The sequence below is a fragment of the Scyliorhinus torazame genome, chromosome 8 (genome assembly GCF_047496885.1).
Source record: "Scyliorhinus torazame isolate Kashiwa2021f chromosome 8, sScyTor2.1, whole genome shotgun sequence".
Classification (NCBI taxonomy): domain Eukaryota; kingdom Metazoa; phylum Chordata; class Chondrichthyes; order Carcharhiniformes; family Scyliorhinidae; genus Scyliorhinus; species Scyliorhinus torazame.
The window spans coordinates 209,752,868-209,770,626 of NC_092714.1; the positions used below are offsets into that span (position 1 = coordinate 209,752,868).

At 40.9% G+C, this 17,759-nt stretch overlaps 1 protein-coding gene across 2 annotated transcripts in view; it reads left to right on the forward strand.

Moving 5' to 3' along the window:
* The window catches only part of dpm1 (dolichyl-phosphate mannosyltransferase subunit 1, catalytic), a 128,982-nt gene that overhangs the window by 34,044 nt on the left and 77,179 nt on the right, over positions 1 to 17,759 (forward strand). For both annotated transcript variants that reach the window (XM_072514721.1, XM_072514722.1), the window contains exons 2-5: positions 1,483 to 1,582; positions 10,418 to 10,451; positions 16,499 to 16,575; positions 16,657 to 16,682. In XM_072514721.1, the coding sequence (XP_072370822.1) occupies positions 1,483 to 1,582; positions 10,418 to 10,451; positions 16,499 to 16,575; positions 16,657 to 16,682 (237 nt within the window). The remainder of the gene's footprint in view (positions 1 to 1,482; positions 1,583 to 10,417; positions 10,452 to 16,498; positions 16,576 to 16,656; positions 16,683 to 17,759) is intronic.

Genomic DNA, 17,759 nt, shown 5'->3' on the forward strand with positions numbered 1-17,759 from the left:
ATGTGAGCCATAGCTCTGAGTTTTAGGCTAGTCCGAAAGGACCATTAATTATAGACCTGTTCACTTGTCATGATGCTGTTTGGAGAAGAGATGTTGAAAGGCAGCGTAAGTGTTGCTCATTGTGGCCACTAGTAGACTTTGGTAGCTACTAAGGAATTTCAGCAAGGTTTTCAAAAATGGAGATCCTACTTCACTATTTTGATTGAATTTTCTTTTGAGGAAGTGATTAGTGTTTGGTGGCAGTCTAATTGATGAGCTACATCTTGATTTCCAGAAATGTTTACTTTAAAGGTGGGTGATGTTGGCAATGCAACATTTATGGTGGTGGGCTTTCTCTTGATTCACAGCAACCCTTGAGGTAACAGTGCTCCTGAGATGGTGTTAGATAAGGAATTCCATTATTTTGACTTGGTAATAATGAAACATTGGCATGATCTGTTCAAGTCAGGATGGTACATAACTTGGAGGAGATGATGTTCCCATGATATTGCTGTTCTTGTTTGTAGTTAGGGTGAAAGAGAAACTATGATTTCCTGCAGATTTTTTTTATTGCCTTGGGAAGTTGGAGAGGAATTTGGAGAGAGCTGGTTTAGCTCAGTGGGCTAGACAGCTGGTTTGTGATGCAGAACGAGGCCAGCAGCGCGGGTTCAATTCCCGCACCAGCTTACCCGAACAGGCGCCGGAATGTGGCGACTAGGGGCTTTTCACAATAACTTCATACTTGTGACAATAAAAGGTTACTATTATTATTTTTAAGAGGCTTTCTGATATTGATCCCTGGTAGCCCAGAGACAGATCTTATTAATGTGGAGGGACTCGAAGCCCCCGAGGGACTTCGTGGGAGGTGAATAAATGAAATGACTGGACCTTGATGAGGTGGGCCTGATGGGCCAGGTAATCTATTTGTATTGTTGTATCAATGTTGAGTGTAAGTAATGTTATGATCTGCAATATATTAGTATAGTTTGAGTTATTGGAATTTTTGATTTTAATGAAAACCTAAGCTTTTTTTTCATGACCATTTGAAACAATCCACACCCCGATGCTAGCTCAAGGCAGGTTTTGGGATGGTGGGTGGTGAGATTAGCTGAAAACTCAGCGACTGCACCAAAAAATGGGGCAAGAACTATTTTAGTTTATTTTTAAAAGGTGGATCAGGTTTGCCTAAAGTGGTTCCAGGGCAGATGTGCCCAAAACTATCTTTGTGGGGACCAGAGAAGCACTGTATTTCATCTAGTCCCACAAAATAACGATTTTTCTTGAAACTTTCTGCAGCTAATGTACTCTGATCGGTTGAGCCTGGCGAGAATGCTGTCGGACTTGAGCTACAATTGCAGTTATGCCCCAAAACTGCCATCTAGACCCAGGGGGAGTCTGATAAAAGATGATTGTTTTTCCATGTTTTGCACTTCAATAATGATATGTGTTCTGTTCTCCTGTGCTGTAACAATTCAGTGATGTGTGTTCTATTCTTGTTTACAGTGGATTTGACTATGAAATTATAGTGATTGATGATGGAAGTCCTGATGGGACACTTGAGGTTGCCAAACAGTTGGAACAGATTTATGGATCTGATAAAATTGTAAGTATTTGGGCAGTATCAGTGAAGTAGCCATATATGCTAAGTATTTTTCTTCGGGGAACTGGGTGGTCTATTGGGTGGCATAATTTTTTCACCTCTGAGACGTTTCTGAAATCAGTGCAAGTAGGATTAAAAAATAATCTCTCTGTGCCAGCTGCTAAAGGTTCCAAGGGAACTGAGTTTGTGGCCAGAATTGGTAGAACAGAACACCCCATAATTTGGCACTAACTGGTAGTTTCACTGAGATAGGCCATGAGGATAGCTCTTATGGGAAATAGAAATATTATACTGTAGCAGTAAGAATGTAAGGAATGAGGCAAGGCCACTCAGCTATTCGAGGTCATCAAGATACTGTAGTTCCATCTGGTGCTTTTGTAGTATTGTAGTTAGCCCCCTGTCGTTCCTTCTGAATTTGCCAACCCAAACTACAGCTCCTACCACAGTTTTGTCCTAAATTTAAACTATGATTTCATGACCAAAACCCGTTTCGTTTTCTTTTCAAAATTCGACTACATCATAATTCACTGGACAAAATTACAGCTTTTTCCATATGCGAGTTCAATATAAGCAATTTCTTCACTTAAATTCTGAACTAATTTTTCAAAGACTTATCCATTAATAATAATAATCTTTATTATTGTCCCAAGTAGGCTATAATGAAGTTACTGTGAAAATCCCCTAGTCGCCACACACAGGCGCCTGTTCGGATACCCCGAGGGAGAATTCAGAATGTCCAATTCACCTAACAACACCCCTTTCAGGACTTGTGGGAGGAAACCAGAGCACCCGTAGGAAGCCTACGCAAGCATGGAGAGACCGTGCAGACTCTGCACAGACAGTGACCCAAGTCGGGAATTGAATCTGGAACCCTGGTGCTGTGAAGCAACAGTGGCAACCACTGTGCTACCGTGCCGCCCAATGATCCTCTTACGTGATCCTGAGTTACTAAAAAGAAATGGCAACTTTTTGTAGGAAGGGAAAATTGGCAGCAAGGCCTAAGAGCCAAAAGTATAAAGGAGGTAGAACGATGTTGTAATATGGGCCTCTTTACTTAATACTGGGAGGTGCAATAAATGTTGCTGCTTTCATAACGCAAACTAATTCCATCGGCACTGGGACCATCAGATGGCTGATTTCCTATGTGCTGATCCTGCTGCTATTCAGTGAGATCACCTTTCAATCTTCTTGCTATCTCTAGAGAATATAGGCTTCAATTTACTCAGCCTCATCATAGAAGAGCCCCCTCATCTCAGGAATCAATGTAGTGAATCTTTGTTGTACTGCCTCCCAAGGTAAGTATGTCCATCCTTAATATGGATATCTAAACTGTAAGCAATACTTCATGTATGGTCTCACTGAAGCACAATACAATTGTAGCAAAGTTTTCTTATTCTTGTACTTCAATCCCTTTGCAATAAAGGACAACATCCCAATTATGTTCCTAATTGCTTGCTGTACCTGCAGGCTAACGTTTGTGTTCCTTGTGCGTGTACAGCAAAGTCCACCATCTACAAGTCAGGAGTGTGATTGAAAAGCAGAAAACTGCAGATGCTGGAAATCTGAAATAAACACAGAAAATGCTGGGGGAATAACAAAAACTCAGCAGGTTAGACAGCGTCTGTTAGAGAATCCGAGATAAAGTTTCAGGTCTGTGACTTTTCATCAGGTTGCCAGGATTAGTGCAACTGCAACAACACTGAAGAAGCTTGACACCATCCAGGGCAGAGTAGACACTACTGCCACATTAAACATTAACTCTGTCCATCACCGGTGCAGTGGGAACACTGTACCATCTGCCAGATGCACTGCAGCAACTCGCTAAGCCTTCTTCGCCTGCACTTTCCAAACCTGTGACCTCTACCATCTAGAAGGAGAAGAGCAACTGATTTATGGGAACACCACCACCTGTAAATACTCTTCAAACTCCACATCACCCTGAATTGGAACTACATTCCCATGTTTTCAATGTCACTGGGTAAAAAACCTGAACCTCTCTTCCAAACACCACTGTGGATGTACCTACACCAGATGAGCTGCAGCTCAACTTCTCAAGAGCATTTAAGGATGGTCACCAAGTGCTGCCTTGCCAGTGGCACTCGCGTTTACAAGTGAATTACTCATTTTTATGATACCTTGTAGCACTCTTTCAACCATTGTTAGCTCTGAGTTACACCCAACCTGATTTTTACTTTCCCAAGACATGCTCTCTCATTTATGCACTGTCAACTCAGCTTACTGCATCAATAAGGATATCCTCTGCCATTTCATGAATCCTTTCTGAGCATTCGAAAGCTTACAACGTGTACCTAATTAGTAATTGAGCCTGTGACTAAGGTGCATTGTAAGGAGGAATGTACTAAATTCTCTGAATAACATCTACCTTAAGTAATGCCTGATATGGGACTATTTAATCTTGAACATAGATTTCAGGGAATGTTCTTTTTCCCAATGATTTGTTCTTTTGACCTTGACGTGTCTACATATGGGAGGTAGGAAACTGGACTGCAATCTCAAAAACACCATTTCTGTTTTACATAAATGGAGCTCTCAGGATTCATGTTTATTCTCCATTTCCCTACAGAAACCTGCCACAGCATCTTGCCTTTCAAAATCAACCTTATTTTTTTACCTTGACAGAAGAGTTAATGAGAAATTCTGCACTGTCAGCTAGGAGAAAGGGATAACATTCTTCAGAACACGGGCTACAATGTTGTACTTCCATCTCTGACTCATGCTTCTTCTAAGTCTTGATCCTTGCTAAGATCATATCATCACATTGTTATTCCAGCACTCAAAAAAATAAAGAAATGTAGTAACCCTTTCAAACTGAATTCCGCAAACCCTAATAAAATAATTAAATCTCCCCTTTAAAAACTCTTGACAAACTACATATGTCACAACACATATAATACTAATCTTTATTATTGTCACAAGTATGCTTACATTGACACTGCAATGAGGTTACTGTGAAAATCCTCTAGTCGCCACACTCCGGCGCCTGTTCGGGTACATCGAAGGAGAATTCAGAATGTCCAATTCACCTAACAAGCACGTCTTTCGAGACTTGTGGGAGGAAACCGGAGCACCCGAAGGAAACTCACGCAGGCACGGGAGAACATGAAGATTACGCACAGACTGTGACCCAAGCGGGAATTGAACCTGTGAAACAACAGTGCTAACCAGTATGCTACCATGCCGCCTGATAACTAAAGTAAAAGTAGCACATGTAACCTCTGTTGCCTATGCTTCTCGGTTGTATGCACATTCATACCATTAAAAAAATCTTTTGTATCATATGTTCATTTAAACCAGCCTTTTTGAAATCAATCTTTTTATTATCAGTCTGTAGCAGAAGAGGCCATATTTAAATAGTTAGAGTTATCTGCTTGCTTTACAGCTGTGCCTTTATCTTATTGGTCATTTGTGAACCAGTTTTCTCATCAGAAAAGTAGAGCATACTTCAGGGAATTGCAGGCTGTGTGTTCCTCCTCGGGCTCTTAAACTCTATCATTATTGCAAATGACCAACCTTGATTTTTCTATTTTTAACAAAAACTGAAAGTTTTAAAGAGAAACAAAGAAAGGGAGGCAAGAAGAGGTTGGAGTTATATGTTGTGCTGATCAATTTTTAGAATCTTCTCTACTCACACTTGGACGTGATTATCAAAGAAGTGGTCATTGGTTTGACTTGTTCTACTGTGACCCATGGAGAGTTGGTATATCAAGAAACACGAATGCTTCGTTGGTGAGCGATAAAAAACGATGCTGGGAAGAGCAAGTGAAAGAAACTTTGTTAAATGTGAGAGACAGATTGATAGTTGTGGGGCCAGGTGAAGCAGGGGTGCTCCTCTGGGCCCCACAAGGATAGCCTAGGTCACCCCCCATCCCAGAATCCTCCTTTGCGAAAGCCTTAGAAAAAAACCTAAAATAACCCATGCCTCATTTTGGAACAGCGGATGAATTCCCAGCTCACCTCGCACCCACCATCTGAAAGTCTGCCCTGAGCTAGCATTGGGGCCAATGTATTGTTTCAAATGGTTATGACGAATCTCAAGTTTCATTACAGTAAAAATGAACTTTTAAAAAATATTCTGTGTCCTTTATCATGTTATAACATTGTGTACAATTATTTGTCCAATTATATAAAAAGGCTATATGGTCCATCCTGATGCCTGGCCAACAGTACAAATAGCTCTTCAGACTCTCCTGACTTCCCAGCGGTTGTGACCTTAAGCTGCTCATCTGAGTAGGCGCAATGGACAGCCTTTAGAAGGTAGTGGATTCCTTTTAAAATTCAATCTGGAGAACTGTGAGGTAATGTATTTGGGGTGGGCAAACAAAGCCTGGAAATACCCAATAAACGGGAGAATATTGAGAGTTAGAGGAAGTGAGAAACCTTGGAGAGCATGTCCACCAGCCCCTGAAGGTGGCAGAATAGGTGGATAAGGCAGTAAAGAAAGCATATGGAGTGCTTTCCTTTATTGGATAAGGTATAGAATACAAAAGCAGAAATGTAATGTGTAAAACGCTGGTTAGGCCACAGCTGGTGTTTGGTGTACCGTTCTGGTCATCACATTTCAGAAAGGACATAATTGCTCTGGAGAGCGTAGAGAAGAGATTGGCAAGAATTTTGCTAGGGCTTAAAAATTGCAGCTATGATAATTGCTGTAACCTGCAAGGCTACTGACCAGTTGCTGGAAAGTGAGATTAAAATGAGTGCCTATTTTTTTCCCTCTTTTTAGGCTGGCAGACACAATGGGCTGAGTGGCCTCTTTATGTGCCATAATTTTTCTATGGTTCTATATGCAGATCTGCTGTCACTCCTTCAGGTCCCTGGAAATTGCCCCCTACGGCCAGACATTCTGCTGGCTAACTATCAATTTCTGCAAGGTTAAGAGTTGAAGACTGGCAGAACCTACGCAGGTGGAGCCAAGACTTAAACTTTTCCAGGCCTTAGCTATGAAGGGCCGAATGATTTGCCTTTTCCCTTGGTCCCCACCTACAGACATGCAATTAGGAGTGAAATTAGGACTTTTGTGTTTGGAGGAAAGAGAGTTTTTCTTTATTCTTTCTGGAGGAAAGAAAGATTTTCTTTATTCTTTCTGTAGAAAGGAGAGTTTTTCTTTATTCTTTCATGAGATGTGAGCATCCATGGTAAAACCAGCATTTGTTTTCCATCTCCATTTGTCCTTCAGAAGGTGGTGGTGCGCTGCCTTTTTGAAATGCTACAGTCCACCTGGTACATCCACAGTACTGTTAGGGAATTCCAGGATCATTGAAGGAACGGCAATATAGTTCCATTTCAGGATGGTGTGTTGTTTGGAGGAATGCTTGCAGGTTGTGGTGTTCCAATGCATCTGCAGCTTTTGTCCTTCTAGATAGTAGAGGTCCCAGTTTTGGGGAGTGCTGTTGAAGGAGGTTTGGCGCGTTGCTGCATTGTGTCTTGTATATGGTACACACTGATGACACTGTGCATCGGTGGTGGAAGGAATGAATGTTTAAGACGGTGGAAGGGGTACCAATCATGCAGGCTGCTTTGTCTTGGATGGTGTCAAATTTCCTAAGTGTTGGAGCTGCACTGATCCAGGTAGATGGAGAATATTCCATTACAATTCTGACTTGCGCTTTGAAGATAGTGGCCAGGCTTTGAAGTCAGGAGTGTTGTGTTATTATAATGCTATACCGTGGCTTATTTACTGTACAAGATACAAGGCACCAATCACTCAAGGGAATCAGGTAAACACACAATATGGGTTCACTTATTAAGACTAGGTACTTAAGAATGGTTATACACAGATACAAAACTTGAAGATATCAGAGTTGCGTTTGTGCTCTGCTCAAAAGAAAAGTGAAACCAACACTGGATGATATGACATTTCCTTTCTAGTGGTGTCATGCTGATATCCTTTGAAGGCAACTAGAACAAGGTGGTGAGTTCGTCGCAACTGAACTTCCAGTTTCTCACCTACACTTGTAGCCAAAGTATTTATATTGTTTCTGTTGAGGGTCACAAGATTGAAAGATAAATTAAAATTGTTTTAAAATTGAGTGGAGAGCGAAGAGCATAAAGAGAGATGGTGAGTGGTTACAGATTCACAAGCACCAAAAGCTCCTTACCCAAGGAGCTATTGTTTGTTTATCAGCCTAAAGAGAAATGACTTACAGAAGCCACTTGTCAAATTTTCTCAGGAGAGACTGAAGGCTAAAGTTAAAGTTTGTGGAATTAAAGACAAACCTGGTTAAGAAATTGGGTGAGTGACAGAAATTGTTGAGCAGGTTCTTGAAGTTGAAGGACCAATCAGAGACCTGCCAGCTTGAAAACAACAGGAAATAAAAGCTTGTCGAGGAAGGAGGAGAGAGATCCTGTTGATGAGGAGAATGTGGATAAGGGGCCCTGCTGAAGTGATGGGAGCCAAAAGTACACATTCTGTTGCTTGGAGGAGTTGAAATTTGGTTTTGTGTCTGCATGTACCTCTGTATTAGAGAGAAATGTTACTATTGTGGGAAAGATGTTGTCTGATTGAAGTTTCGGATGGATTTAATAACAATTGCCTCTCTTGACATTTGTGTGTTCAATCCCAACTCCAAGATGAGTATACTGCATTGTTGCGGGGTACTGTCCTCTGGAATGAGATCTTAAACCCATCTGCCTATTTGTGATCCAGGTGAGCATTAAAGAGTCTGAAGAGGAGTAAAGCATTCTTCCAGTGCCAAGTTAACACCTTCCCTCAGCTAAGATCACGAAAAATAGACTTGCCTGGCCATTCATTTAATTGTGGATTGTGGGACATTGATATTGTAAAATGACTACCCCACCACTGTTGACCTCGTAGCAGTAACTACTTTATTATAATTCATTATAAATGAAATGCGCTGGGACATTTCTATCAGATGTGATCAGGTTTATGTAAAAGCAAGTTTGTTGCTATTTTTAAAACGCCCTGTATTTAAACTTGTTTCATAAGCTGAACCTTTTAGTAATACTAAATACTTTTGTACAGATATTTGGTAAAAGTGACAATGTGCAAGTTAGTTTTATGTTTTTCAAAGATTAATTTTTTTTGGCCTTTGACACAAAAGCCCACGTGGTAAACATATGATCTGTAAAAGCTTTCCCATGTTACATGCAGCGATTACTTCATGATACCATGAAATGAATTAGAACACATAAGGAAAGCACTATTTATATTTCAGAAACTAAATTTCTGCTTTGAAGCTTATCTGTTACAAATTTATTTCTACATTATTTCATTGGAGGTGTGAATTCTCACTTCCATTCCACGAGAATCTACCCTCATTGTAATAGAGTACACCCAAAGTGCTTTTAGGAAAGGAATTCCAGGAATTTGATCCAGTGACATTGAAGGAACGTGGTTTTTATTTGTGAGTCAGGATGGTGAGTGGCTTGAAGGCAAACTTCCAGGTGGTGGTGTTCCCATGTGTCTGCCGCCCTTGTCCTTCTAAATGATAGTGGTTGTGAGTTTGGAGGGTGCGATCTAAGGAGCCTTGGTGCATTACAGCAGTGCGTCATGTACATGGTACACACTGTGGCTACTGTAAGTCGGTGGGGGAGACAGTGGATGGGGTGCTAATCAAGCGGGCTGGTTTGTCCTGGATGGTGTCCAGCTTCTTGAGTGTTGTTGGAGCTGCACTCATCTCACTTTTGACTTGTGCCTTGTAGATGGTGGATGGGCATTGGGGAATCCTGAGGAGAGTTACTCCCGCAGAATACCAAGCCTCTGACATGCTCTTGTAGCTGCAGTATTTGCATGGCTGGTCCAGTTCAGTTTCTGATGAATGGTAACCCCCAGGATGTTGATAGTGGGGATTCTACGATGGTAATGCGTATGTCATGGGCAATGGTTAGATTTTCTCTTGTTGGTGATGGTCTTTGCCTAGCAATTGTGTGGCAAGAAAATTACTTGTCATCTCAAGCCTGGACACGGTCCATTTCATGCAGCATTTGGACATGAACTGCTTCAGTATCTGAGGAGTTGTGAAAGGTGCAGAGCTTTGTGCAGTCATCAGCGAACATCTCCACTTCTGATCTAATGGTGGAAGGAAGGTAATTGATGAAGCAGCTGAAGGTTGGGCCACCCTGAGGAACACCTGCAGTCGGTCCAGGAGTTGAGATCATTTATCTCCAACAAGCACAAACATCTTTCTTTGTGCTAGGCATCACTACGACCAGCAGAGAGACTCCAACCAGCAGAGGGAACCCCCCCCCCCACCGGGAACCCCCCCACCCCCCGATTCCCATTGACAATTTAGCTAGGGCTCCTTGATGCCACACGTAGTCAAATGCTTCCTTGATGTCAAGGCAGTCACTCTCGCCTCACCTCTGGAATTCAGATCTTTTGTCCATGTTTGAGTCAAGTCTGTCACGAGGTCGGGGGCTGAGTGGCCCTGGTGGAATCCAAACTAAGCATCATTGAGCAGGTTATTGCTAAGCAGGTGCTGCTTGATAGCACTGTTGATAACCCCTTCCAACACTTTGTCGATGATCGAGAGTAGATTGATGGGGCCTGCTTTTTGTGTACAGGACAGACCAGGGCTATTTTCCGCATTGTTGGATAGATGCCAGCATTGTAGCTGTACTACAGCTTGGCTAGGGACTCGACAAGTTCCGGAGCAAAAGTCTTCAGTGCTATTGCAGGAATATTGTCAGGGCTCAGTAATAATGGGTATAATCTTTATGTAACATACAAAGTTGCCTATGGCTTTCCAGTTGATTAAGAACAATGGACTCTCTATTAACTGTGCCTTACTGTAACATGTGCCTTTCTAGTCGAATTCTTGGGGATTTTGCTACAATTACGATTTCATGTTTCCACAGCTGCTGAGACCTAGAACAAAGAAACTGGGGTTAGGTAAGAACTATGTTGTTTTACTATATGAGTACTTAAAACCTATTTTAATCTACATTTTGTATGTTAAGTTACTTGATTTATATATCATGGTTGCAAAGAACATCATTAATGAAAATTGAACTTCTCGTTTACTAACTTCAACATTCTAAATGTTCTGAGCTTTGGTAATGCTAAAATTGGTACAACACTATTGTACAGTAAAATTGTTTAAATCTGCTTAAGCGGCTTAGTGTTTTTGTTTGTATCCTGGGTATTGTTGAATGGTTGTTACATTGTGGAATTAATAATCCAGAGGCCTGCACTGCTAATCCAGAGAAACTACCAGATTGTCTTTAAAAACTCAGTTGGCTCAATAATACCCTTTTGAGACTGTGTGGCTTAATTGTGACTCTTAACTGACCTCTGAAGTGATCTAGCAAACCAGTCAACTAGAGATGAACAATAAATGCTACCATTCCGAGGTGTCCACAGTAATGCTTTTTGCAAGTCTAAATATCTTTATTATGTCTTTGAATTAATAATGAATTGACACCAATGACTTTGTTTGTTTTAATGAATTAACCACTAGGGGATGAAAGTTGTCCTTTTTAATGCATTGTGACACTGCGCGTTCATTGATGGCTCAATAATAAGTGACTCCAGATGCACCGAGGAAGGCATGTTAGTGTCCTTTAAAACATGAATATATGTTTGTTGTACAGTGCAATTCTGCAATTTCAATATTTTATTTATAATAAAGACAACTAACGTTAATTGGCTTCAGGCTCAAGCTTGGCAGTCAGATCAGCTGAGTTTGTTCATATGTAGCTGCTTGTCTCTCTGGAACCCAGAATATCACAAAAAGATCCAACGCTCCTTTTCTCGCTCATATTTCCATTGTCAGTTTGCAACCTTTGACTGCTGAACAAAGCTGACTGGAAAAGACCTGAAGTTAAATAGAGCTTTAAGAAGCATATCTTCAAATATTTTTCGTACATATGCATTCAAGTACTAGCTCCCAATTTTTCTTCTGCATCCCCTCTTCAAATCTTCTTTGGCTAGTTTGCCAACCCCGTTGGTACTCAACCAAGAAAGTGCTGTAAAAGCTTATGTCGGGCTTTACTAGGGTGGGAGATGCTAGGGAAAATGGATGCCTTTTTCCTCAACTGAGAACTGCTCCAATCTACTTGGCAAGACCAACAATATCTAATTCACTGTGAATGTCATTAAATCATACACCAAAATTAAAATTCTATTCGACACTTAGTTTCATACTGACTGCGTACAAACACTGGAAACTGTCACTTCCAAAATTTATGCCACCTACATTGATGAATACTAAAATGTACACTATTCTCCCATACGTAGTGGTTTGCAACATTCCACTTCAAATTGGAATCCCTGTGTTGGCTCAACTTGTGGCAAAATCCATTTTAAAAGTGTCAACATTTGAGCGTCACAGATCCATTACAGCTGTAGGTGCCACCAATGTTCATTTTTGTAGAGAGCGTGGGCAACTCATTTAAGTGCAGCCCTTCAAATTTTTTTTGTGCAGTCACATGTCCAATAATATGAAGGGACTGACTTGTGTGCAGCCTGCTTGCTGTGTGGCTGCACAGCTTAGAGGGAACTTTGGGTGGCACTGTGATAGACTTTACAATATTAAAACTCCAGTTGTGCAATGTTAGATGCTATCAAATTAACTGAAATTGTGTATTGGTGATTTGAGTTTGTTGCGTAGAACCAGAGACGTGTTTAGCATGGTAAAAAGCTGTTCAGCCTATTGTTACTTATCAACTGTTCACTCGAGCAATCAAAATAACTTCTGTATCCTGCTCTCAACCAATAACCTTGTATTTACACCCATTTAAAATTTATAGAACCATAGATGTAAATATACTCTACTCATGAACTACCCCTGGGTTTTTCAATAACAATTTGTGTTATATTTTAGAAGATTATTATTGGATTGATTTTTCTTTGAATGTAAGTATTCATTGTAATGCAATTGTGCTAAAATTTACTGTTTCAACATCACAGACTGTAATTTAGCAGGATTGTGATCCTGAATCTGTGACTTAACCTGGCCTCCCAGGTACGACTCATGTTATCATTGGTCCATCTTTTCAGTCTCCTGGCTTGTCAATCATTGACGATTCATCCCTCGGTTCCACTACTCCCAGCTTGACAAATGTAAAAGAAACCTAATAACGATGAGGTTATCTGTCAGCTTGATTGCCGAATCAGAGTGGACACCAGTATGAGTAAAGAGCAATGTACGATGCATCTGTCTTCATGCCATTACTCAGTATGAGGTTAAACTCTATTCCTCTCTCCTTTTCCTTCCTGTCCACTTCCTTTGCCACACCCAACTCCCTTCCCTTTTCTCTACCCTTCTTTTCTGCCACTTTCTGCCTTTGACTTCTGTCGTACTTTGTTGTTCCCCTCTTCCTCTTTAGTTCCACACTCCCCCTTTCCTCCCGCTCCAACTCACCTTCCACTCCAACTGCCCCTCCCCGCACCAATATTTACTGTCTCCCCACGCCAATGTGCCTCCTCCCGCACCAATATTTCCTCCCTCCCCATGCCAACATTGCCCCCTCCCCACGGCCGACATCGCCCCCAGGTCCCCGCGGCCGACGTCACCCCCCCCTTCCCCGTGGTCGACGTCACCCCCCCCTCCCCGCGGCCGATGTCGCTCCCACGACCGACGTCGCCCCCCCCCCCTCGCCGCGACCGACATTGCCAACCCCCTCCCCACGGCCGACGTCGCGCCCCCCCTCCCCGCCCCCTTCCCTTGGTTCAATAAGACAGTATCAACAATACTGCCTTATTGCACCAATGGCAGATGTGTAATCTGGCTACAAGATTGGGTCATTATGCTGCACCACAGCCATAAATATAAAAAATATACTTCTAAATACAGCAAAATATTCTATTGGTACAGTAACTTAAATCTGATATAGAAACGAGTAACAATAAATAAGACGAGCTTTATTTGGCACTAACTGTTGGAATCCATCTTGCTCTTCAAGGAACTGTGCACTAGTTTTGCAAAGCTTCCAGAGAGGCTGAAATTAGTTATCAAGAGAATGCTTAGTAATTGCATTTTCTTGTAGCAAGATCCATTATCAGCAACTTTATAAACATGATTTTTCAAGTTATGGACTGATGGGAGAGTACAGATGCTTGGAGATCTGATTTCAAAATCGTGATCTTTGAAATGGAAACATCGATTCATGTTACAGAAAACCATTTGACCAATTGCGTCCATGCCAGCCGATGAATGTCTATCCTGTCTTTAAAGAAAAATTTAGAGGACCCATTTCATTTTTCCAATTAAGGGGCAATTTAGCGTGGTCAATCCACCTACCCTGCACAATCTTTGGGTTGTGGGGGTGAAACCCAAGCAAACACTGCCTATCTAGTCTTAACTCCCCTTTTAGCTCTTGGTCTGCAATCTGTAGGTTACAACAGTTTGAGGGCCTTTCAAATGTTTGGTCAGCGACGACCTCGCGCACCGCCCCATCAGTGGCGACCTTGTGCCCCGCCCCGGTGCCATCTATACTGTACATTTGCATTGATGTTGAGGTACTGTTTGATGGAGTCCAGTACTCAGTGCCTTTATTTTTCCAAACTCTTTCTTAAGAGTTTCCTGGCCCATAATAATGGTAGAGAACCGTAAATCTGGTGCAAAAGTTGTTCTCCTAAGAAACGCAGAGTAATTACTTTGGAAACAAAAATGAATAGTCTGAAAATGGTGAGATGCAAACTGTGTTAAGAATTGGGGAAAATTCAGATTGAAAAATGAAATTTGGAAAGGGGAATTGATAAGGGAAGTTGTCTGATGGGGGTTTTGATATGAGAATTTGCATACCAGTGAGAAAAGCAAGTGTTTACCAATGTGACTAGGGGAAAACAATGGGATGTAAAAAAGGTTACTTAAAAGTGGAGAGGTAAGGAAATTGGCACTCATATGCCAAAAGCTGGGTCTACAGCATGGTTAACTTCAAAGGGAAAGAATGATATATCCATAGCACAATAACTGGAGAAAGGGGCACAGTAGCAGCAGCTACTATCCCAGCCACACCCAGCTATAGAGAACCGTCTCCCTTGAAACAAGGTTCTTTTGGGAAAGAGGAGAAATCCATGCCTGGTTACAAAGCTTCTAAAGATAGGCTAACTCATCTGCTCGTTGCCAATGCTGTGGATGACTTTAAACTTAAACCTTTGCTTGCGTACCATTCAGAAAACCCCAGCGCTTCCCAGGGATACCCCAAGGTATTTCTCCCAGTGATATGGAGATCCTATCTTAAGGCGTGGATCAAATGAACACCTTTGAGATTTGGTTTAACCATCGTTTTGTGTCAGGGATTCTTGCAGCAGAAACAATCGTGCTTTTAAAGCATTGTTATTCCTCGACAATGCTCTTGGTCATCCAACCATCCTTGCGTGCAAGCGGACATCAAAGTAGTCTTTCTGCCCCCAACACCACCTCACTGTTGCAACCCCTGGACCAGCAGATAATTATGTCCTTTAAAGCCTCAGGCGCACATTTCCCTTGGCCATCGGGGTAACTGAGAAAGAAGGTGGACCAATTCTCAAGAAATAATGCAACATTTACAATGCAGTTGAGAACTAAGGTGAGGCAGGGAATGAAGTCACACAATCAAATTTACATGGCGTTTGGAGAAAATTGTGTTCTGAGTTTGTGTCTAAATTCCAAAGCTTTAAGGATACCGTTGAAGAGGTGACCAGAAATGTCGAAATGGGCGAGGAACTCAGCTTAGACATTGCACAAGAGGATATTGATGAATTGCTGGCATCACATTCTGAATAATGAACTAATGAGGACCTCATTGAATTGGAACAGCAGCAAGTTACAGAGGAAGAGCAAGATGCACCCACTGTTGAAGAGATTCCTCCTCTCAAAATTTTAACAACACATATGTTGGCTCAGGCATTTCAACATTTGGAAGCTGCCATGTCCCTGTTTGAGGAACATAATCCCATCATTGAAAACAGTGCGTCTGTGAATAGTGATATCTACAACCTCAACAGCTGCTACACAGAAATTTGCAAGGAGAAGAGGAGAACATCTGTCCAAACGTCAAGAAAGCAGAGAAGACTCCAGAAGAACCTGAAGCTGAGAATCCTAAGAATACTCCAGCCAACAACCCTTCAAACTCTCCAACCAGATCCAACATGAGCCCAGGAATAATTAAGCCATGTTTCTGTAAGGTTTTAAAAATATCTCTTGTGATTTTTAGATAATGCGTAGGTAATCTACAGTCGACAGTAATATGTTGTATAGTATGATACAGTATCTATCTGTACATTTCTCTGATTGTTTTTCTATCAATAATTATGTTACTGTTGATATATTACTCATCTATAATTGATTGTGTACAAAATTCTGGGTCATTTTGTTGAAAATAAGTGTACCGGACCTTGGTTCAGGAACCAATACCCCCATTTATAACATTGTCTCTCATGAGAAAATCAGTTTCGACTTGCAATGTTTCGCATTTTTCTGGAACCAATAGTGTTGTAATCTGAGGACAGAATGTTTGTCCTACCCAAAAGCATTACCTCATAATTCTCTGGATTGAATTCCAGTTGCCATTTTGCCGTTCACCCATCTAGTCCATTTATACCTTCCTGCATTCTGCAGCTTTCTTCCTATCAGCCATACATCCATTTTGTACTATCTGCAAAATTCTTAATTATGCCCACTACACACAAGTCTAAATCATTTATATTTCTATACCACGAACATCAATGAACCCAGTAATGTTGGCAAGTAATGAGTTTTATCTTTCCTTAGTAAAGAGTATAACCATTAAAATAAAATGTTCAGACTGAATAATACCAAAAGTTTATAAATATATCACCTTTGGTGGGCTATCCAGTACAACTTTTTGAAACAACCTGCTTTGTATAAAACTTTTTTAAAAAATAAATAAATAATACATTTTGGTTATATATTTTTTCAAAATCTGTCCTGGAAAGTCAACAAAATGATCTGTGCTCAACATAGTTACCCTGAGTATTTGTTTTTACTTTAGGAACAGCATATATCCACGGAATACAGCATGCCACTGGCAACTTTATCTTTATAATGGATGCTGATCTTTCACACCACGTAAGTTTATCTTCACTTTATTTATAAAATTTTACATTTAATATATTTAAGTAACCAATTCCTTTTCCCTTTTACTTTTAGCCAAAATTTATCCCTGAATTCATAAAGTGAGTATTATTCTTTCAGTTTTTGTAGCCAACTTGGTATTATTCATTGGTGATAAGGTTATCTTTTCAAATATTAGGTGACTCTAGGATGTAGTATAAATGATGAATAAATCAGCTATGATTTATGTGTGATTTCATGCCTGTGATTTGTAGTTCTTCTGAACCCATGTCAAAAAAGAGAGAAAACATAGAATAAATCAGTCCCAGGTCCAATAAAATAATTTTCACTGATTAATTCAAAACTGCCCTCATACCCATCTTCAGCATTAAAACATCACCATTGCACTGTTTAACTTCAGTGGTCGGAAGCTTCTAAAAACAATTATTTGGGATAGAAATAGTAGTCACCATGGAACCATGTAAGTTAATTAGGAAGAGTCAGCATTGATATCTTTTTCATTCTTTTTTAAAAATAAATTTAGAATACCCAATTATTTTTTTCCCAATTAAGGAACAATTTAGCGTGGCCAATTCACCTAGGCTGCACATCTTTGCGTTGTGGGGGTGAGACCCACGCAGACACTGGGAGAATGTGCAAACTCCACACGGACAGTGCCCCAGGCCGGGATCGAACCGTGAGGCAGCCAGCATTGATTTCTAAAGGGGAAATCAGGTTTAACTAATTGCTGGAGTTTTTTTTGAAGAGGTAACAGAAAGGGTCATTGAGGGCAATGCTGTTGATGTGGTGTACATAGACTTTCAAACAACATTTGATACAGCGCCACAGATCAGACTTATGAGAAAAGTTACAGCTCATGGAATAAAATGTACAGTCGCAACGTGGATACAAAATTGGCTGAGTAATATAGAAAGCAGAGTAATGCCCAATGGATATTGTTTGGACTGAGGAAGGTTTGTGGTGGAGTTCCACGGGGGTTGAAATTGGGACCCTTGTGTTTCCTGATGTATATTAATGATCTAGGCCAGATCTTGGTGTGCAGGGGGCAATTTCAAAGTTTGCAGATTTCACAAAATTTGGAAGCATTGTAAACTGAGGAAAGTACAGAACTTCAAACCCACATAGAGAAGTTGATGGAGTGAGCACATAGGTGGCAGATGAAGTTCAATGTGGAGAAG